The sequence below is a fragment of the Varroa destructor genome, unplaced genomic scaffold (genome assembly GCF_002443255.2).
Source record: "Varroa destructor unplaced genomic scaffold, Vdes_3.0 BEIS01000002.1, whole genome shotgun sequence".
Lineage (NCBI taxonomy): Eukaryota > Metazoa > Arthropoda > Arachnida > Mesostigmata > Varroidae > Varroa > Varroa destructor.
Genome location: NW_019211455.1, coordinates 28,592,143 through 28,614,637, shown reverse-complemented (window position 1 = coordinate 28,614,637; position 22,495 = coordinate 28,592,143). Strand labels below are relative to the sequence as shown.

Here is a 22,495-nt window from a genome sequence, read left to right as displayed (position 1 = left end):
GATCTCACCATTTAGTTAATGACAACAGAATGTTTTTATGTCAATAATACGTTCATTTATTTATGGTACAAAATTTAAACTTTTATCAGTTTTTCTTTTCCATACCTAGAGAGTTCGATTTCAAGAACAGCGACTGTGTCTCCGCCAAAATAACAAAACATCCATGTCCGGCTATTGCGATGACAGCGCCATCAGTTTTCACTCCCGAACGTCAAATTACTCAGTACACAATTTTTTCAACCTGACATTTTCATCTTTACATCGCTTGCCAATGAGTGCTTCCTAAAGCAATCCGGACCCGGAAAACCCAAATGCCCTACAATCAGCATATCCTCCCTTTTGTCTCGCTTGTTTCCTTGCTTCTCTCACTTTTCGCTTCCGGCCACCCTCATTTTTTCCATTATCTCACTGAATACAATGTTCGTACTATGCTTTTGCGTACCAAAACTGTTCTGTTACCTAGCCAACCTAGCAAGCCATGAGTGAACCGTGCGTTGTGTGCATCAATCAAGATCAGTATTGGAAGTTATCTGTATGTTGCATGTTCGCTTGTTTCCCTGACTCCGTAGGCAGCTTTTTCTACATGAATCTTAACTATCCGGAACCAGTTGAGACTGTTGCAAGTCTCCGCCATTTAGCCGGAAGCTTTTTCGCCTCTATTTCTTTAGTAGCAACTCCTGTTGTCACCAGATACATGCCTTCCACTCACCCACCCGCTGAGCCCACTTTCTAAACAGTCAAACACTCACCCACTCACCCCAAACTAACGATGCCAGTACGGTAATTTTCGTTCGGGAAGTGTCCAGGCGCCGTCGAATACTATATTTATTTCAGTATGATCTGCAGCTGTCATTATTGTTGCTGTTGTTCTTCCTATCGTTGTTGCTATTGTTGTTGACTGATGGGAACACTACGTTCGAGCACGAGGTCATTGTCTGCTGTTACGTCGAGCGCCTTGCCGCTGCCGCTGCCGCTTTATCACCGACCCAACCCCTTTTTTCGTTTATAGTGGATCCATCGATCTGTCGTCGGCGTCAATTCCGCCTGTCTAGGCACAGCAACCTTGTTGACGACAAAAACGAGGTACTGGAATGGGTCAAAGTCACCAGCGTCCTATGCTACTTGCAACACTTTCCCCATACATCTTCGGTCCGAAAGGCTTACACTGACACCCCCGCTTATCATCATATGTCATTACACACCTTCAATCACCTTCGTACAAACAAGCGCATTCGTCTTGTAATGTCCCCCAGCTTTGTTGCCCATGCGGGCTGATACACTTACGAACCGCTCCACTGCACAACCCCACGTTACCAAAATCCTGTCAAACGCTTGAGCAGCACCTTTCGTACTACTTTGTTGGTAGAGGTGTGTGCCAATCGCCAAAGCGGTGCTATGTGTTGGTCAAGCTTATGAGCCAAGGATGGTCGCCAGGAAGGTTTGCACAGTTTCAGCATGATGTTGAAATCATTGTATTGGAGTGATGTAATGATAACTGGCCTTGATAATAAGTGCTAAATGTTGGGGTACATGCTTTTACTCGATCCATCGATGTGTATAATAGCGTATAATGATGGCGTAATAGATAGACTTGTGCTAACCACACGACCTTTTACTCATCTGTGACAATGAGTTTACGGTTTCCCATATGCCCATGAGCATCCAATTAAACGCTTCCGGTAGTACTCCCCGTCCCCCGAAAAAAAACCCAATTGCCTCCTCTAGTCGTCCCCTTCTGAAAATCAAGGCAGTCTTCATTTTCGCTCACGTACATCACCCCACCACCAGTCCAACGTATAGCTAAGCGTAGTGCGTATAATAGACAGTCTTCTTTACGCACTCCCACGTTTGTTTACTGTTTACTGTTATTTAAAGAGCGTCTGCTTGTGTGCATGCACATCGTGTAAAAGAATCTTGCTTAATTACGCTGTGTATTGTTGCATCGCCACTTTCAACTCTAACAGATATCAAAAATATGCCATTGTAGGCACAGCATGTGGGGTCGCTTGGTGCGCTATTGTTTATCTGCGCCTGTTTCATGTAGTCTTCGTCTTTACCCTTGCTGTAACGTCTCTTTTGTTATTTAATTGGCATTAATACCGCTCTTATTGTTGTTTGTCTGTGTTTCAGCAGTATTTCGGCAGAGCTGTGTCCTTCCATTCGTGTTGTGAACGGTGTAAGATTTCAAATAGTTTCTGTGGACTATATTAGTGCGCCGGTGACCATTTGTTTTAACTAATAAGCTGTCATATTGCGATGTCATTCTGTTACTATCCAGTAGACATTTTTCTTGGCATAGAACCCTCTCGTGACTTGGTGGATTTTCCCATTTCCTTTGTAAGACATAACGTTTGCGGAACAAAAATCTATAAAAACGTATCGACGGTGTTTTACAGCTACAGCAGGCTGGCGCGTTTCTTCGGGCCACAAAAAGTAGGTGGAGTTACTCTTCCTTCATGGGTGCTTCATCAGAGAATAGGTGTCTAAGCTAACGACGATTCACCTCTTTAAATTTACTACGCCTCTGAGCGGCGTAATGACAGCGCTACGATGCAGCCGAGCTTCTGATGACAATGATCTTATACGTTTTTTGTAGTTGTTATGATCCTTCCAGGTAAGACGGGTTTTTCCTTCGATCTTCATCCAGTTCTCGTTTCGTCGATCCCTTAATGGCTGTTTGTGTACCGTATTCATTATTACATTTAAGCGCACGAATTCATCGTAATAATAATATTATTATGTCGTAATTAATAATTGTAATAAGAATAATAATATTAACAACTAAAGTATGCTGCCGGACAGAGGTCGTAGGTTACGGGTCGATCAGCGATCATTTCGTATAGTCGCGGTTGCTCGTTTTTGCTTTCTTTCGAAATGTGAGCACGACTTACATACACATCCAGAGTTTCTCTCCCCGCCTCCTCTCTCGCTACCCTCTCTCTCAGCTCGCTATTTCGTTCTATTCGATTTTATCCTATGCTCTTATCGTTTCCGCTGGATGCCGTCATTCGGATGATATTTTCGTATGTATTCGTGATCGCTCTCTTCGGCCGCCAACGACAACAGGACCGGCCTTCAGCAGTTCCCCTTCTCAAACATCATAAAGCGTTTTATTCCTCTACACAGCCTCTTCATAAAATCGTCATTATAATCAGCATCATAAATGTTTCTCATACCATTTCACCTGTCTTAACTTCGTGGAACTAATTATATTTCTAACAGTGTTTTCTCACAGTTGATACACACCCTTTCATCCAAAGCGCGCTATCCTCATCCCCTGACACGCACACCCCCACCCGGTAACTAGCAGCAGCAGCAGCACCTCCCCGTTAGATACGTACGTGCTTTTATACTCCTAGATTTTTCCCTCCCCCGTCTTCACTTGAACCCTCATTCGTTTCAGGAAAGTTAAGTTCTTAAGGCGGCGAGCAGAAAAATCCACAGAAAGAGTCGTAATAGTTCTAGCATTAGCAACCATAATAATAGAAGACCGCGTCAGCAGCTTGTTGCTATTACGGTGTATCAGCTCCGAACTCTAAACGAATCTTGATCTTTTTTACTGCAGGTAGGATGTCTGTTACGGCTTTGCTGGTCCGTCGCTCAGATGGTACACTGCAATAGTTTCAATATTGGCGCCTTTATCGTGCTCTCCCAGACCAACCCCCTCCCCCCGCGGGGCACTTCACGACGCCGTTAACAGTTTACTGCTAGCATTTTTCTTCAATATTTCCCCGCTCATCCGCTTGCCCTTGATTTTTTTCTGTTTCTTCGTTTATCTTTATCTGTGCGTCTTGCTCACGGCGGCTACCTTCTGCCAGCATTTCTCGGTATTCACTCATTTTATCTTTCGTTTTATTTCTGTTCCTGACTTCACGGCGGTTCTTCATCATTATGTTCGTTATAGACTGCTTAACCGATTCCTTCAAACGTCGCCGCACCAGCTGACACTTTTCTATCGATTGCTTATTCGTGTTTCACTCGACAAACAGTAACGTTATCACTCCCTTTCTTTTAGCATTGCTGCCGATGATCTATAGTCGGCCCTAACCGACGCTCATGTATCGAGGATCAACTGAATTACTGCTTACTGACAACATCTCATACTTCGAAGGTCGCCAAGTACAATCAGCCACCGTAGTGGATGGCATTGAGATTTTGCAAAAGGTCGCTCTTCACTCAATCGGCAAGCAACTAGGCGAAGACGACCCAGCTGATCACCTGCGGTGCTGTGCGCAAAGATTATGTAGACAGCTCAGGATCTCGACGTGTTTTACCCTCTGCTCAGTTTGCTTGTTCCTGTTCTTCGTCGGAATTTCATCTCGCATAAGTCAACGCACCGTGTGTACGCCATCGGCGTTTCGTTTTGTCATTGTCGCGGTCAGAATCATGGATCATGTTTTCGTACTCGTTATTCAACCGAGTAACGTTTTCGTTTTTGTGACCCCAACACGAAGACACCGCCGCTCCAGTCATCACGTTATTATTCATGTCGTCGTCATCATCATCACTAATAATAATAATTGTTATACTAATAATGGTGGTCATAATGTAGTAATAATATTATTTAACAGATCTTTAACTTTATACATGGTTCACAATGTGGGCAATGCCGACTCGGACCCACCAGATACCGGCGGCACTTTTCGTTTTCTCGTCCCTTCGCGTTCTCTCTACCCGTCGCTCTATGCGAACATCTTATCATTAGAATTTATCTTACGGTAGATTTTTCCCATCGGAGTGGAATTCAAACTCGTATCCCCATTCATTCTATTATAGATATCTGTCTGGAAATCTATCTGACTGTCGCACTTTCTCTCAAAACCACTTATCTTCCACACGCATGATCCATTGTTGTGTTCCGGCTTACCACTCCTCGATCTCGCAATTCACATATGTCCTAATAGCTACATTTACTCAGCCTAAACGTTTGCGGGCGGAACGGTCGCACCGCACACGAACTACGTATCAGGATTTTTCCGTTCTTTCTTCTTCAATCGTTTCGCTTGTTGGTATATTTTTGTTGTGGTGTTAGTTTCAATGTTTTTTTTTTTTGCTAGAACACTGGATGCCTTTGCAAGATGCCGGTGCAGCTACTGCCATTATTATTATCTGTTACTTCAAACACAAAACAGCACTATATAGTATTTCATTATTTCTTTGTTATCGTTTTGAGGATATTGTCGTTGCCGCACAACTGTCGCATATCTGGCGATATCTGCCTACCGGACGCTTCCTGTTTTCATCCGGTGAAGATCCTCGTGACAAGCCGTTGCGTGCTGTTCGTCGTGTTTTCGTGACGCCCACACCAACTACAACTGAAATGATCGTTTTCAGCACGAAACATGTGACTGCCAAATACGAGATAATAATAATAATAGGCTGAGAGAGCAATAAGCGGCTTCCGTAAACTTCCGTTAACTCGTTATCGTAACAAATCATTGCTAATTCATTCTGATAATAGCTCAAGTAATAAGAGAAAAAATCCGATTTCTAATCTAGACTAATATATATATATATATATATATATATATATATGATCTTCGTTGGCGTTGTTGTGTATTAAACAACAATATTGTCTTCCATTTGAACAGAACCGCGGACTCAATGAGAGCATAATCGGGATGCAGCAGCGACGGCAATGCATCATCGTATGTGCGACCAAACAAATTCTACGTCTAAGGATAAATAGTAATAAATTTTCCAATAGCGGCAACAACAGCAGCGTCACTATCACAAGCGATGGCCACATCTGACAATGGTTCTTGTTGAGTGTTTCCTATGTTACCTCCTCTTGTCCCGTGTTATTTTGTTGCCATTGAATATGAACAGCCTTCTTTTTTTTGCTTATGTGTTTCAACAATGTATCTTTTCCACGATGTATTTCTCGCTTCATTCAAATGATGATTCGTTAATGTATATTCATTGTCGAGAAGGCAAATCATCAGTGTACCGGCATCGAACTATTACATTCGAGTGTTGTATCGTCCGACTCCTCAGCGTTATTACACACAACGTTCTTACACCGACCTACAGTCGCATGTAATTGAACCCCTGTGCACGACTGTCTGTACGCAATCCACCATCTAGCCGCTACGTTTGCCAGCGTCCGACCGTAAAAACAACGCCTGTCGTTTTATCTGAATGTTATCATTGTATACTGCGCTGCGACAACGGTGCCCCGGAAAGACAGGCGGGATGCTAGCAATTCTTTATGTTGTTCCCGGAGTTCGTACAAGCTTCGGACGACTAACTGACTAATATCTGCGGCTGTGCGGTTGAGGTCGAAATGATGCTACAACGAGTCAACTATTCTCGAAGCCCGTAAACATCTATGCTTGAGGACGCCCCGGATAAGCTCGAAGCACTGAAGTGTCAATTAATGTCTTAGTTTCTACTCATCCCGTAGTAGCTACCGCTAATTCACCGACCAGCAGTCCGTAACTGTGCCGTGGCGCGTTCACATACGGTCACACACACGCACACGGATCGGCCAGGCAGGAAATTGTCTTTCTTCTAGGTTTCGGAACGTCATTGACATAAGCTACCACCGTTGCCGCGCACACGCAAAACTACCCTTCTTCAGTATCTGGCTTTCACTTGCATATCTTCCTCTTTTTTTTTTTCTGTTTCTTCCGGGGAGATCACCACTCGATGTCGACATAAGGCAGAACGGGCAGGGGTTCCTCGCCTGCTGAACGCGCCATCATCAGTTCATTCCATGGCCTCCATTCGCCATGCATATCGTAATTGCCGTTGACGCAAGGCCAACGACCGTTTGAGATCCGCTCGAGTTCTTCCTCTGTAGGGGCTGCAGAACTACGCGCTGGAAACACCGATGAAGACGACTGTATTCCATCAGTTGTCAACTCTTGCTCCGCTTCGGGCCCGTTCGTAGGTCGCCAGTCGTAGACGTCGGCCGGCAGGGGTGGGAGCTTCGAAAGGATGCGATTTATGTCAGCATCGACATTATCGTACGATACCAGTGGCGCTCCAGAAGGTCCCGTCGGTGCTGGTCTCTTCTCTGACGCGGCGTCGGATGTGGGCGCCATCCCGTTAGCGAGTCGCGACAACATTGATGAAGAGGAATGATGACCGGAATGATGTCCATTGGTTAGCGCTGTGAGCGTAGTTGTCGTCGTTGTCGTTGCTTGCGCATTGGTGCTGTTTGACGCCGGCAGATGATTGCTGTCATCACTCTGTGACTGCGGTGAGGACAGTAGGAAACGATCCATTAGTTCCGTCTTGTTCTGCGTCAGCTCCCGATCGCTGGTTCCTCCATTTAGAAGGCGGTTGAACGCTGCATTGTTGACGGCCGCCTGCCGAGCCAAAGGCAACGATGATGTTACCGGGGGTGAGTCACGGGCGTGCGTTGGCGGCCGACCGCGTCGACCTTTCGCGGCAGCGACTGCTGGACTTATTCCTCTGTCTGGCGGAGGAGGTTCCTTCACCACGTCATCGATCGATACGTTTACACCCGACTTTGCTTTTAGCTCATCGATCAACTGCTGTGTCGTCTTTACCTTAGGAACTATCCGCGTTGCTGGCGTTCCACTGCCATTACCTCCGCTGCCCGTGGAACTAACATTACCTCCTATCCCGCTTGCGCCATTGCTCGCAGCGTCATCCGAGTGGACGCTGCCTGTCCGCGAGTCGGGTCTCACTAAACTTTCAAATGCGCTATTCCCGCTTGGGATAGTGCTGGCCCCAGCATTGCCAGCAGCTTTTGCAGTACCACCGCTACTAGCCCCGGTGGCAGCATCGCCTAGGCCGCTGATGGAGCCCGGCAGAAGGCTGTCAAACCCGTTCACTTGACGACCTCGTTTTGCTACTGATGACCCTGTTCCCGCCGACCCAACAGGTCCTGCTTCAGGCGGACTACTGTTCATGTCAGCTTTCCGGAGGCGTTTGTTTGCGACGCTGTTCCGATTCGGTGCCTTATGCGCATTTGAGGCAGATGGCGGCGTCGAGGGTTGTCCAGCCGTAACACCGCCAGCATGCGACGCCAGAGGAGCGACTGCATTAGGCGAAGGTGACCCCGTTGGCACGGCAGGCGATACCGGCTTGAAGCCTGACCCATTCCGTGTGCGTAGTACAGGACTATTGGACACTGACGAGCTCAACGCGGGACTTGTTCGTCCTCCGTGGTGACTGCCAGCGCCAACTCCAACACCAACGCCGACGCCCGATTGCATTTGCAGTTGGGCCACTCGCGTGTGCCCGCCATGACCACTGCCCCCGCCGCCTCCGCTGCTGCCGCCGTGTGAGGCGCCCAGCGACGTGGCCGGCGTTGCCGGAACACCGCCGCTTAGCGCGGGACTAGATACTTTTTGGGCGGCATGAGGTGTATGAGGGGTATGTGGTGTATGAAGATGGTGTACGGTCCCATTGGGGGTAGACCCCAGCCCCACGGCTGGAGGGTTCTCATCAAGAAGCCGCCGCCAGCTGCGCACCAGATCTTTAGCTCGCCGTTGCAAGGCCACATCGGATGTTCGTTTTCGTAGCTCATTGATAACTCGACCTAATCTTGTCCTCTGTAAGATCAAAACATACAATCCCGTTACACAAGGACAATGATAATAAGTTAAAGAGGATGAAAAATAAACAAGAGAGAGCGTTAGGTCAGCCTACGAAATTACAAGTTAAGGACATTGGGACCCGTACGTGCAAGTATATGTTGTACAATACAAGTAAATAATAAAATATAAGTATACAAACCGAGACATTTGCACATCAATTTTGTTTTAAACTGGTGCAACTTCAATTTTAATTTGATTCGAGAGTATTTTTACTTCAATTAATTATACTTAATCTCAAACCGCTATCTAATGATGCTATCAAGGGCATTGCAAGATGATAACATAATTTTTTCCCAACAAACCTCTAGGTCTTCCCGTCGGATCGGCAGCGACTCCAACGAGCTGATGCAATTAAGTACCGCCACCATGTCCACCACCTGAAATTTGTTTAGCGAATTTGTATTATTCTTGTATTAATAACAAGCGAATTACACTTAACCTTAAGGAAACCATCGACAACACAACCGAGTGTTTTCTCATACAACTTGAAAAATGACACGATGTCTAAATTTAATATTACTTTATATTTCTTCTAACTATTTAAAAAAGCCTCTACCGATAATATATTGAATGTTATAGGACGTGCACAAGAGTGCGTACATAGGGGTGCTTTTGTTCAGCTCTCTTGAGAATGAGCGATAATATGACAACATAAATTTTCATCACGTAAATAAGCTCTTTGTTCAATTTGGGAGATTCCTGTAATTTTTTTAAAAATTAAGTCAGAAAATCATTCATGGCGTTGCTTACTATCTTAGAGGGATTTATTCGTAAATTTGTTATGGATGCCTTTGCAGTATCGAGTTAGTGACTATTATAGAGATTGGAAGTCAAATTCATTGTGGTACTATCTCTAGGAACCAGCATCATGAATACGTTTGAACTTTGCTAACACATTTGATCGCAGTTGAGCTTCCAGGTTAGGTAGTGCAATATAATTGCTAAATGCACAGTTTCGACTTGCAAAAAAATTGAGTAACCCCAAGGTGCACCCGAATGGCGGGCGGCTGTTGTTAAACGAACTGGAGATACGTTCTGTGTTAATAACTAATAATAATAATTCTTATAATGGTAACGATGTGGTATAATTGAAATAAACAGACAGGTCCATGTGGATCAGGCCATGGGGAATGTCTGTTTCGGACAACCAGTAAGGAAAGCCTTATAAGACTTCAAAATGTTTGAAATATGCAAACCGATCAAGAATCCTTCGGTCTATCTTTAAGGTTCTACGATGTCAAAAGGATACACCCACGAAATGAAGGTTCGACTTCGTCGCTTCGACGCCTACTCACTTCGTTTCCTATCACACCATTCAGCCCAGCTTTGCTGCGGCAAAACATGTATCCTATATTTAGCCATTTCCCCGCTGCTTTTTTTCCTTTTTGCTCGTTGTCTGAAACAAATATCGTCCTATCTTACCTCGCAGACTCAACCTCCTGTCCATGTGACGTAGCCACAACGGAAGAAGGTTAACGCGTACTAGGCGATTCATATACGCTTTTCATAGCATGTGCTACAGATCTAGTTTATGTCGAAAAGTTGGGGTCTTGCTCTTTCGACAGGTCAGTATAATATCGCATCGTACGCAGAATGCTAAAGCTAGTTGGGCCGACGAATTCGTCGAGATACAGAACTAGTCAGCCAAGAAACGCGCCTCAGCCAACGTTAACGAGAGATGCAGCAAGCCGGAAGACAAAAAAAGAAAGCTTAGAAGCGAAACGTCACAACAGGCGAGAAACGAATTTAAATGTGGAGCGTATGAGGTCTCGTGCTCGCTACAAGTTAGACTATGCCTGGTGGGCTTTGCGTGACCCGCTCCCTTATACTGTAGCCACTCCTCCAGAGTTAGTTCTATATACTGACAAACTTGCTGGCTGGTTGACTTGCTCTTGTTTCTGCCTGTCTTTATCATTGCCGCTGCTACAAAACTGCAAGATTGTGGTCAGATCGGTTGAGTGCTGCATTGTTTTGGTTTGCCCTCTTTGTTCGCTTTGATCGAGCGAGATCTGTTGGTTGGGTTATTCTTTCTGTCGATCAAGCGAAGGTTCACCACTCGCATCACCATTCTTGTACTCTCGCCCACCTCAATACAACAGCTCGCAAGTGGTCAAATCTTAGTGCCGTTTTGCAAATAGGCCACTGCCAGGGCGAAGGGACTGATGGTGCCCACTGCCTTTGAGCTACTGGCTCCAATTTTTTTCCGTCACACTTATGAGAAGCACCAGCCAGCACGAGTCAAGCTAGAGGCCGGAGGGTACCTTTGGCTCCAACTTAACTCCCTCCCTTCCGCCCCCGCTTAACCCCTGTTGCAGGGCCCCACAACTAAGCACTAGATATAGCACGAGTTAGACTGGTGAATGAAACTACCTTAGCAGTGTCGTTGTCGTTTTATTATTCTAATACATGGCTTCATTGCTTCTATCAAAAGCTATATCAACTTCATTGAGATGTCGACCTCCTACACAAATAAAAGGCGGTGGCAGTAGTCACTACCTAGCCTGAATGGGGGTGTACCAAACGTGGGCAGTGCTGACTAGAGTCGCCTTGGCTCGAGGTTCCACAGTCAGTAAGAAGACTGTGGCGTGACTATGCGCATGCATAAAGCAGACACCCTCCGAAGAGGACTGCATACGCTACTGTTGTGCTGCATACACCTCTTTGGAGTCCTGCCTCGTCTCAGCAGGTAGAAGTGACGATGAGCGAGCGAGCGAATATTGCGCAATAGACTATTCCATTTCGATACGCAATATATGTATATGCTTGCTCAGTCTTAACTATTACGTATCAATATGAAACTAGCGTTTTTTACTTAAGTTTAACTTATTGGTCATAAAACACCAAATACCATTCATGCAAGTGGCACGTTTTCTGTATCTCTGTTAAACGTTATTGTGTTCATTTCACCAGTAGTCGACTACAAGCAGATACAGCTAAATGATAACTTCCGCAAAAAATCTAAATTTAATATTTACAGGATAAGCCAAATAAAAACACAAACCGAGGTAAAAAAAATTACGAGGTGATTTTAAGAGTCAAAGCGCCGGGGAAGAGATTGGAAAGGCCATAAGCCAGACCATATGGCCATCTACGAAGAGAAATACCTGCCAGGCCAACACAAGTGTCTGCATTCTAGAACGTGCACGATAACCGTTATTCTCTCGCACCTGTCCTATAAAGGTACGCAAGTGTCTGACTTAGCCCGTTATCGCTGAGGGTTAGCTTCCTTATTTTTTTCGTATATGAGAGTGGTATGACAGCCAAAATAATGACTAGAGTCGATACACCGGGCAGCGCTGGGTACGCCTCAACACCGCTTTTCTCCTGCTTGCGTTACACGTCAATTCATTGCAACCACTTATAAGGCAGTGTTTTATGGCAATATGAAAGTAGCTAATGTCATGGTCGTTACCTAAGTAGCAGCGGTAACGAGCACTAAGCTATTCTGTAGTAAGCTAATCTCGAGGACTACGACAGGTGCCTTCCATCGAAGCGTGGCCTGCCGTCGACTACCGCCAAATATCAACTAGGGGCGTCGTCAGCAGGACTAGGAGCGTGATTATGATCAGCTACGAACTACCCTGGCGAGGCCAAATCAGGTTCTGCTACTACTATACCAACGCGATTGGGTCAGAGGCCGGCAAGGAGGAGGGCTTCGTCGGTCGGTCGCTGGTTCGCTCGTTTTTCCACTTTTGCGAGCGCCGACTTTCGACTCTGGCGATTCACAATTTAGCCTTCGACTAACGCAAGCAGCTGAAAGGGACCTCATTGCTGCATCGGCCCACCACTGCCAAGCCCCTGCGTGTTATGCGCCTTTCCCCGCTCTGTTCTGCCACTCTCGTCCTCTCCTATTCCCACTTTCATTCCCTCTTCTCTGCATTTGCTTTCTATTTCTGTTCCTGCTGCTCCTCGACAACCCAAGTTGCCACGACTGGTACTGCTGCTGTCGCCATCGTCGCGAGCTTCCGAATCAACCAGCCAGCCAGCACGCAAGCGAGTGAGTGACACATTGATCGTTGCACCCTATGTAGAACACGTTAAGCCTTCGAAGAACCAACTTGGAGGACAGGACTTCTATCTGCTGCCGGCAGCGTGCGACGGCATTGAGAAACGGAGGTCGAGAGTGCTCTCTTCTCTGTAAGTGACGGGAGGGCGTCGCTCCGCTTTGCTTCACTCGCAGCACGGTGTATCGGAGTGCGGTCGCTCAGGATGCCGGTTCCTAGAGATCTGCTGCAACCATACTCTCACATGCGATGCGAGCGACAGCGGCGGCGACAGCGGCGGCGGTGGGGTAACGTAGCCGACTATTGCCCTGTTATCCATATTCGACAAAGACCCAGTGAAGACAACCTACGCTGAGAACTCACTACATGTCGCCATGAGTACTAGCACAAAACTAGACTATCTGGCCAATGTAAGGCCTATTAGGCGACCACATAGCAGCATCTCGGTCCCTCCTTCTCCCCGCGTCCCTCACTGACGTCACAAAACTGCCAATATCAGAACAAGCAACAATCGGGAAGTGGAATGAGAGCGGGGAGGGGTTTAACGAGGGAAAGGGCGAAAAAAGACGCCCGTTGCCTCCCACTCTTGCAACTGCCGCTGTGATCGTTCGTACATGCCTCGTATATAACGTCAAGCTATAGAAGAGAGTTGGCGGACAAGAAAAGAGCCAAAGGACTAAGGCCGAAACAGAGAGGATTGTTATGATAGCACACGAAGAAAAAGAAGTGCGGTAGGGCTTTTTTGCCAAAAACGCAGAGAGGCACACTTGACTTGCTGGCAGCGTTTCTCCTTATACTGGAGTTAGGAATGAAAGACGCGGGGTGCGAGGGTGCAGTTTGATGATTTTGCGCAACTGGTCAATGGGTACTTCGTTGAAAAAGAAAAAAGGCCTCAAGTGGACTCATTAGTAGCTTCGGTTGTAGTAGCTCGAAAGAAGCTAATTTCAGCAATAAAGCGGAACTGCCTATGAGCGTCGTTAGATACAAGCCGAAATGTGACCATGGAGTAAAGGGGCAGAGGCGAGTCGACAGGCGATGCAAGCATGTTCGGCTTCACTTTGCTTGTCCAAAGTCAAGATCGCAACACTGACGGGGAGCAAACCAACTCTGCTAGCCACCCGGTGGCAGCACTAACCCAAACGGCTGGCACTCACCGACATCGCTACTGAGGCCATTACTTCACTATGAGCGTAGCCGCTCTATGCTCACCATCCACCTTTGAAAAAGGAGGGAGGGCAAAGCAGCGCTGTTGCTGGGAGAAACAGCGGCGGCGGCAGTCGCGACGACGAGGATGACGGCAGCGGCAGCCGACAGCAACTGGCAAGTCGGCTTTGGCAAGGAAGAAGAACGAGTAGGCCAAAACAATGAGCGCCGGGTTCCAGACAGCGGCAACGAACTTGACATGGACGTGTTTGGCAAGACAATTGAATAGCTGTATACTGGTAGCAATAGTGGTAATAGTGGTGTTGGTTGGCCGATCGGTCGGTAGCACAGACACAGCACAATCAACCATTTCTACCCCATCGTAAGCAGGAATAAACGTCAGGCAACCTCCCACATACATATGGGTATATAGCCATATGTACCATACTCCAAAAGCATAAGGGAACGTGTATACAGAGGAACTTATAATTTAGGCAAGAAATGTACACATCAGTAAAACCAGTTACGACACAACAGAACGACACATTCTAGCGATGAGCGACGGTGATGGGTACACAGTAGTCGAAATGATAGTTGTAGTAGTAGCTCACTGGTCACAGTAAAGAGTAGTGAATTGCTTGGGTTACGGTGGCAATGTTGTTTAAGCCTGCCGGTACCAAGAGCAGAAATGGCAGACTAACCATCAACCCCGCTGCCAGTCAAAGTCGAACGAAGCTAACAATAAAGCCTGCGTTTGTATCATCAATAGCAGGGGTAATGTTATTACCTTGCGGGGCGTCCCGACGATGCCCCGCAGTTGCGTGTTAACTTCAGTGTAGCCAAGAAACAGCGAGAGGCCAAGAACACAAGGATAGCGCCACCATATTATGAGTCACCAGTAGATTGTGGAATACGGCGGAAGCGTGCCCCAGTGTGTTCATCCCCAAACCAGAAAATAGATCAACAGTTCTAACCAATCAAAAAACAAGCCGACATTGGTGGCCAGACTAAAATTAGGTTTACAACTAGATATAGGATCAATATAACGAGCCTAGATAGGTTCAGTATATTTTGCAAATACCAAATAAATATAAAAATATCTCCCGGCTTCCGTTCAAAGATGGACGCACTAACTCAATCCGCTGCTGACTTGTGAGGTAGAAGTGCCACCTCTTACTTCAAAGTTTGATTGACTGAGGCAGATCAAACAATTATCTGTATATCATTCATTTTAGTTCTCTTCATTTCACATTTAGTAACATACAACAGTATTGCTATTATAACACTTTAGACGAATTTATAATGCTTTAATGTTATCCATTGTAACAGAAATAAAATAACGATGTTATAACGGTGGTATACCAGATTCGATTTGTTGACTAAAAAAAAACCAAGTACATCGTTTCCGCAGCAGTTCACCATTCTTAGTTTAAGGATCACAAGTCAACACACACGTCAGCTGCGTGCAATGAGACGTCAATAACAATATCACGTGAACCAAATCGAACGTTTGAAATTATTAATTATCTCATGTTCAATGCGCTGCTTTGGGATTTCTTTGACGTATTTCTATTTGATAGAATGTACCGGCAACTGCTCGAGGGCGCGTGTCAGGTAGAAACGGCGCAAGTCGTCTGATATGACGAGAGGTATAAAAAAAGCTTGGTAGCTTGCTTGTAGATGTTCACGCTTCATTCGTGCGCCGGTGGCCTTTACTCGGACTGCGTCTGGCGAGGAAGCGCACCAGGCTTCGGGCATCTATCGGAATCACCAACGAAACGCTTTAAGCTGGTCTTGCCCTTTTGTTGGGCTTGCAGCTATCGTCAGACCTGAACCACTACCAAATGTAGTCTACCGCATATTCCGCGCCTCCTTTAACGCCTTTTCGTAACGATTGACGATAGTGACACAAAGTGATTTCAACGGTGAATGGTCGGTTTGTATAGAGCAATCTATAATTAGGGCACTATCCGGTCAAGCAAAGCGTACTAGAAACTTGCAGGTGTTTCGAAGGCTGGGCAATCAACAGCGACGCCACACAGCTGTTCGTGTTCCTCGCTGCGGCCTGTTGCTGTTGAGGGGGTTTACGACTAATTCGTTCATCGAACGAATGGCAACACCGCCAATATCGACAGTGGCGTAAGAGAACTACCGTAAACTCTTAGTTCTTCCCAGCCACTGTTGCTACAGCTCGTAGTGTACGGACACGAAATAGTTTTTCGCAGCCGAAAAGACATCCCACAGACGCTGCCAGAAACGCAGTCGTTGGCAGCGTCGTCGATGCAATTTAGCGGAGAGAAAGAAGCTCCTCAATGTAGGAAAAGAAAGTTCTTCGTTCGCACTAAGCTGTCGGTTTTCTTACAGGCCCTGTCATAGTGACCGTATTTACATTCCATTCTACACAGTGACGGATGGGGTACAATGTGGTACCGTCGTCACAAATAGACATCAAGAGCAGCTTGCAAGACGTGCCAGCAAGGATCTTAGCAAGGAGTATAGCTGTTCAACCAGTCATCGCGCCGATAGGAAAAGAGGCACTGACGGAACAACATTTCATGTTACGCTGGTTACGTTTGTAGATGTAAAACTAGGTTACTTAAATAGGGTGGCCAGGAATGGAAGCTGAATGTTAGCTTGAAGTCGACTTTGTAGATAGCTTTCTTGGTCATCATTCATACAGACACACTGCACCGCAGCGTAAATCTAGGTAAATCTGAGTGAATTGCATATCCGACTACTTATCATTCACATCGATACTTCAGGGTTAGTGAAATAATTTCACAAACATGCGGACCCTTACAACTGTTAATCGTAGTTAATGTCGTTAACCAGCTTCGGTAGGTGATACCGGGTTCGGCGGCTGTACTCTACGCTACGATAGTTCACGGCATAAGGTTATTATCGTGGAGTATATATATATACAAGTCTAGCGAAAGTAATAGTTTTGTTTGGAGGACCAGATCAATCGTTAGTCAAAGGTGCGTGATCCATAGATAGTCTCGCCATTGGTTCGACGCTTGACCGCTTAAAACGCTCGAGTTCACCTTATAACCCTCGGGAACCAGACGACTGCGGTGCTGGAAGACGCCCGTTTGTGGCAGCGACAAACAAATCTGATCGTCCGACGCCGTTGGCACAGTGATGGCATCAACAGCGCCAATGGAATCCGACATACTACCGTCCATCTGTTCGCTGCAAAACAATAGTTCCATCTGAGTATCCGGTGACGATTTGCATATACTATGAAGGTCCGCTCGCTATGCTATTGCCGCTTCCATATGCTGACTGATATCGATATCGCGACCATGTGTGGCATATAAGGGCGAACAAGTGAGCAAGATTTCTTTCGAAAGCAAGTGCTACCAGTTCGGGTGTACTAATTTAATCCAGCATCCGCTAATGACAGCAGAAACAAACACCAATAGCTGCTGACCAGCGGCAGGCAAGCGGGCGGGCGGGCGGGCGGGCGATCGGTCGGTCGGGTGCTCACAGACCTCTAAACCACCCGCAGCATTCGCAAACTAACAGAACGGCGATGTGGACGTCAGCTGCACACTGCTGCTAACGCTAAATGCTTTTGAGCCATCTAGAGACGATAGGTTGTGCCGATGTCGTCGCTGGCTAGCAGCTTTATACGTATTGCTTCTACCGTGGCTTATGTCCGCTGTAAGCTGATGTCCGACACGAACAAATGGCTGTGACACTGATACGTTGAGGAGATGGATTCGGTGTCTGTAGAGTCATCGTCAGGGCTGCTATGCCAACAGATGCAGCTGGTCAACTGGCACGCCAATGACTGGCTAGAACGCAACAAAGGGCTGTACAGTAGCAGATAAACGGGAAGGTTTTCCGACAGGCTTGCTGGAGGTGGGCCAGACAGAACGAGTCGCAGTCCTGGAAATAGTAGTGGGTGGATATATTCCATGCTTGACACTTGAAACCTTGGTGATACCGAGCACGAAACTCTGACAAACGTTTCGATCAGACCGTCTTGGCGAACAGCTAACGGTTCCCCTTCGGCAATAGTCTCTGATGGCTTGAACAGAACCTTAACGCTATCACTATAGCGCGGGTTTCCGCGACAGATAATCTATTGCACGGATGCCGAACCTACGATGATGTAGACACATCTTGACGTCAGCCAGTGCTAGACAGTGGCAGAATGAGGAAAAACTATGACAAAGACGGTATTTCGAGCCGTACCTTCTAATTCGTCATATTATCATTGCTATCAACAACTGCCATTGCCCGAAGGCATTCATCGCGCAGCGGATGTGGGCAGTAGAATACAAACGCAGGGAGGCGTATGCGAAAATAGAGACAATTGCTGGTGCCATTCGTTGTTCAGACCATTTTTGTAACTGCAAAATTGTTTCGTTTTTTTCCATTGCAAATTTGCCATCCATTGAAACCAATATCAAACAACTGACCAGCGACCGCTTCTTATCAAATCTTCGTTCTGTTGAGTGATGATTGTTTACTGTTCGTTGTTTCGGGTTGCAGGTTTTGTGGCTTCTATCGCTAGTAAATAGCAACGTAACTGGATGACCGTTATTTCGAACCGAGTTATTAAGCGACCTGATGAGATTATATCGGGGCAACAAGCGTAATACCAGCCGCCACTACACGGATCAGATCTTAGCCAATAAAGACGATAGCCAGACTTCTCTTTTGACGCTACACCTTGGCTGTTGTGCTGTTTGAGTACTATGGTTTGTAACTAGTGTATCAAATTGGTGGCAAAAGGGCCCGGAGAGCATAAAATCATCGCATAACAACAAACACGAACTTCACTTTGGAATGAATACTGCAGATAAAACAAGCTTCGGATCAACTTCCGACCACTAGCACGCCCCTATTGCCATAAAAGCACCGGTAACGCGACATCCAATAGTGCTGTGCAAATGTATAGACAAACTCAAATAGGATAGCACACAGCCCCACGAACGAGGTGACTACTTTTACTACTACTATTGAATAAAGTACCAGATGCCTTTTTTAGTAGTGTTGTTAACGACCGACTTAAACCATTACAATATATGAACCAATTCCTGGGGGCTGAATGGAAGACTAATAGCACTTCTGTAACAGGTGTCTAAGAGAAATTCGTATTTCCACTCGTCATACCATCATACATCAGTCAAACAAACTTACAAAATAGGAAATAACGCCCATTTTAAAGCAATGCGTGTCTAATATTGCGTGTGTTATCGTGTTACATCCGTCCTAAAATGAACTGGCACCGACAATCGCTGAGCATCTGCCATTGGCCAAAACTAACAAGAATTGAACAAACGTATTGTAGTTGTTGTTGTTGAGTTACTATTATCATATCGAACATCTGGCTGCTGTTCGCTAGCTGGCGCTGGCTGAAATCCGCGGCCGTGGTAAAATTGCGTCACTAAGTTGGCACCGGGATTGTGTAAAGCGTTTTGCCCGCTGCTGTTGCTACCAGCGTGGACGCAACAATCGCCGTTTGGGTTAAGTCGAGGAGACACAGTTTGAATTCGACTGCAGCTGCCGCTGCTTATTACACTGACTGACGACGATCAACAAACAACAGATAACAGCTGACTGCTGAGTGTAGCTGGGGTAGCAACATCAACGACGTCAGTTCAGCTCTCGACGCCGCCGCCAGCGCCGCCGCCGCCGCCGCCGCCGCCGCTGCCACGACGTCTCGGCGCTAGCAGTTAGTTATCGTGATTGCAGTAGCGAAACCTACGACACTAAGGTTACTGGTGGTACAAACAGTCCGTTCTAGTGAAGTTCATATAGAAACACTGTGGTAATGCCGCGGTACTGACACGTGCGTGTTTTTGCTGTTGGTTGAAAATCAACCGCCGAGAATGCGATCAGTACCAGTAAAGACATATCGCAAATGACGAGACGAAAGGCTCCGAAAAAATTCGGTGTACGTATCCGCTAATGTGGAAGCACAGGTCATCCAGTCGAGTCGTTAACAGTTGCACTTGAGCGGAAGAAGCCAGGGCAGTGATACGAGTAGTTCTCGTCCACGAGTTGCTCGAAGGTAGGAAGCATACAGCCAGCCAGCCAGCCAGCCAGCTTACCAGCTCATTCGTAAGCGAAAGAGAAGGCGGCTACGCTGAAAATGTTATTGGCACGGCTCGCGCGAAGCTCCAGTCCCCGGCAGCGGCGAGTCAAGGCGAAACCGGATCAAGAACGTTGAAGACGACAGCTACGGCGGCGACAGCAGCCACGGCGTTGGCAATGAAGGCCGCGGTGGAAAACGCCTGAGCCGCGCGGACTGCGCTCACAAACAGTTCGGGAATCAGGAATCAGCCGACGAACCAAAATGACCACAATCGGTTACTCTACGTCGCCAGTTGCCGCTGGCATATCTAAATATTACAGGATGAGGGAGTGGGAGAATAAAGGGCTATGGACGGCATCTGCTGAGGCCGCAATCGTCGGTTTTAGTGCTGGCTGGACTTGGCGTTGACGCCAGTAACCATCAACAGCCACACGATGGCCGCTCGCTGGCCAGCGACTCGCCCTCGGCGCCGCAGACTTTGACCGACGATTCATCATCATGCGACGCTGCCTTTTGGCACCGCTACTACAACGAGTCGACGCTGTTGCTTGCTTTTGCTCTTGGTTGAACAATATAACAACAGCCAGTGCTGCTGCTGCTGGCGCCACTCCTGGAAACGCTTATCCTACAGCCGCTATGATGGCCGCCGCTACCTTTTGCCATTTAGTGTGGTGGCGCCTGTGAGCCACAAGCCGAACGGTCGTGGCAAACCGGCGAGGGAAATGTCTGCAATCTAACGAGCCACGTTCATGTTCAGAACAGATTCGCTGTCGCAGCAGCGGCAACAAAACTGCTATTATGTACAAGTTATTGCACTCTATGACCACTTGTTACAGTTTCATAACAAAGTCCATCTAAGCACAACAAAAAATTATTTCTCTGAACACCAACACGATAGCAAGACGTCTGAAGCATTGAACACTTGTACCTTTTCCCTCCTGTCCTTTTTTTGAAACTGCTATGCATACGATTTATAACTGTGTCTATTATCAGTCACAGCTGGGCGTATTGTTATTACTGTTTGTGCTACATGAATGTATTGTATAATTATTAAGGGCCTCGTTACTTCGTCGTAGATAGCGCTGTCATTACTGCTGCTGCTGCTGCTGCTGTCGTCGTCGTCGTCGTCGTCGTCAGCTCATTTAGGTAGCATGTCGTTACAATAACGTCGGTAAATGTGCGCCTCTCCTTATTGTTGCTACTGTTGCAACAGCCCGTACGCTTGCCACCATAAGCAACGACTAATGGTAAGCCAGCTGCTGCTAAGGTGGAGCTGGCCTCGAGGATGCCAGAGGACGCAAAACTGCCGACACACTGCGGACCAAAGAAGCAAGCGGATAAGAAACGAGCGCTTGCGTATGTGTCCGCGTCCGTCTGTCAGACAGACAGCTACAGCCATACACAGGCCATCTCACAGATAGGACAGTGCTGAACAGCGACTAGGAGACGAACAGACACTGTCAATGAATGAACCAGCTGATTCGCCGCCGGTTTCATAAAAAGATCAGGTTAAAACGAAGTAGCTGATTAGCACAGTAGTTTTTTTTGTCAAGAAAACGACCGAAGCGACTATGGCGGTAACGACGGCAGCTGTTGTTCCAAACGATAGCACGAGACTTGTATTGCCGTTTCTTCGACGCTGTCGTGACAGCGCCGTCGATCACGCCGTTGCACACCGGTAGCGTCAGTCGCAGGAGACTGCAGTCCGGGAGTAACCTCTTGAATCGAAATAGCAGCAGGAGCAGGAGCAGGAGCAGGAGCAGAAGCAGTAGCAGCAGCAACAACAACGACGACGAGATGAACAGCATCTGAAATCAGAAGAACCTGCCGTTGCTGCTGTCACGGCTCCAAACAACAACTATAGCACCGAGAACACCGCCGCCAATGACACGCTTCCCAAAAACTAGCCTTAAAATCTTCATGACAACAAAAGACAAGCGCTAGACTGGAATATCGCATTTATAGTATTAGGGCAATATTCGCTGGTCGGCATTGACCTTAGCATGAGAGAAACAGGAACGTTTATCTTTGTTACATCGATGAATAAAGGATACAACGGCATAATCTCGTTCCTCGTGTTCACGGCTAAGCTTCAACCTTCTCCGTCCTTCGCCCATAACTTAGGACACTTCATTTCTATCCGACAGTGACAAACTACCCGTTCGATAAAGAACGATAATATGTTGTTCATCAGCAATCTATAACAATTACTTGTAGAGCAATAGAGCAAATATGAAAATCCTGTTTTCAAGCGGAGGTAAACTAAATTAACAAATAGCCAAACCTCCACAGAAACGAAATTTATAGAAAATTTACGTAGCTTCTGCTTTTATGTAGTCAATGATAGCTGTATATTGCCGCTAGTATCATCGAACAATTTACACCAACAGAATACAATAACATTACCTACAATATACGAGTTTAGCTAGAATATGCATGATTTCAGTAGGTCTTATCAACAACAGGGTTGCACATTCGACTATGTACTTTGTCGACTAGTACATCAATGGCAAGCTGTTGGAATTTTTACAACACACGAACAGCAATTTGGAGGCTATTAGATTCGCGCGCAGTCAGCTTCACGAAGAACAAACACCTCATCTTAGAACAGTAACTCACTGTCTAAAAACATCTACCGCAACCGGTCTCAGCATCTCTTTAGCACAATGATCATCCCGGTATTGTAGAGAAATCTGAATTACACTATCTACTATAAGACG

The 22,495-nt window shown here is 46.6% G+C and overlaps 1 protein-coding gene across 12 annotated transcripts in view; it reads right to left on the bottom strand.

The window, feature by feature from the left end:
* Positions 1-32: 32 nt before the first annotated feature.
* The window catches only part of LOC111246024 (uncharacterized), a 31,359-nt gene continuing 8,896 nt past the window's right edge, over positions 33-22,495 (bottom strand). For 6 of the 12 annotated variants that reach the window (XM_022795197.2, XM_086980986.1, XM_086980981.1 and 3 more), the window contains 2 exons: positions 8,879-8,953; positions 33-8,531 (listed from right to left, as the gene is read on the bottom strand). In XM_022795197.2, the coding sequence (XP_022650932.1) occupies positions 6,642-8,531; positions 8,879-8,953 (1,965 nt within the window). In that variant the 3' untranslated portion in view covers positions 33-6,641. The other 6 variants (XM_086980984.1, XM_086980980.1, XM_086980982.1 and 3 more) reach the window with 6 other exon arrangements.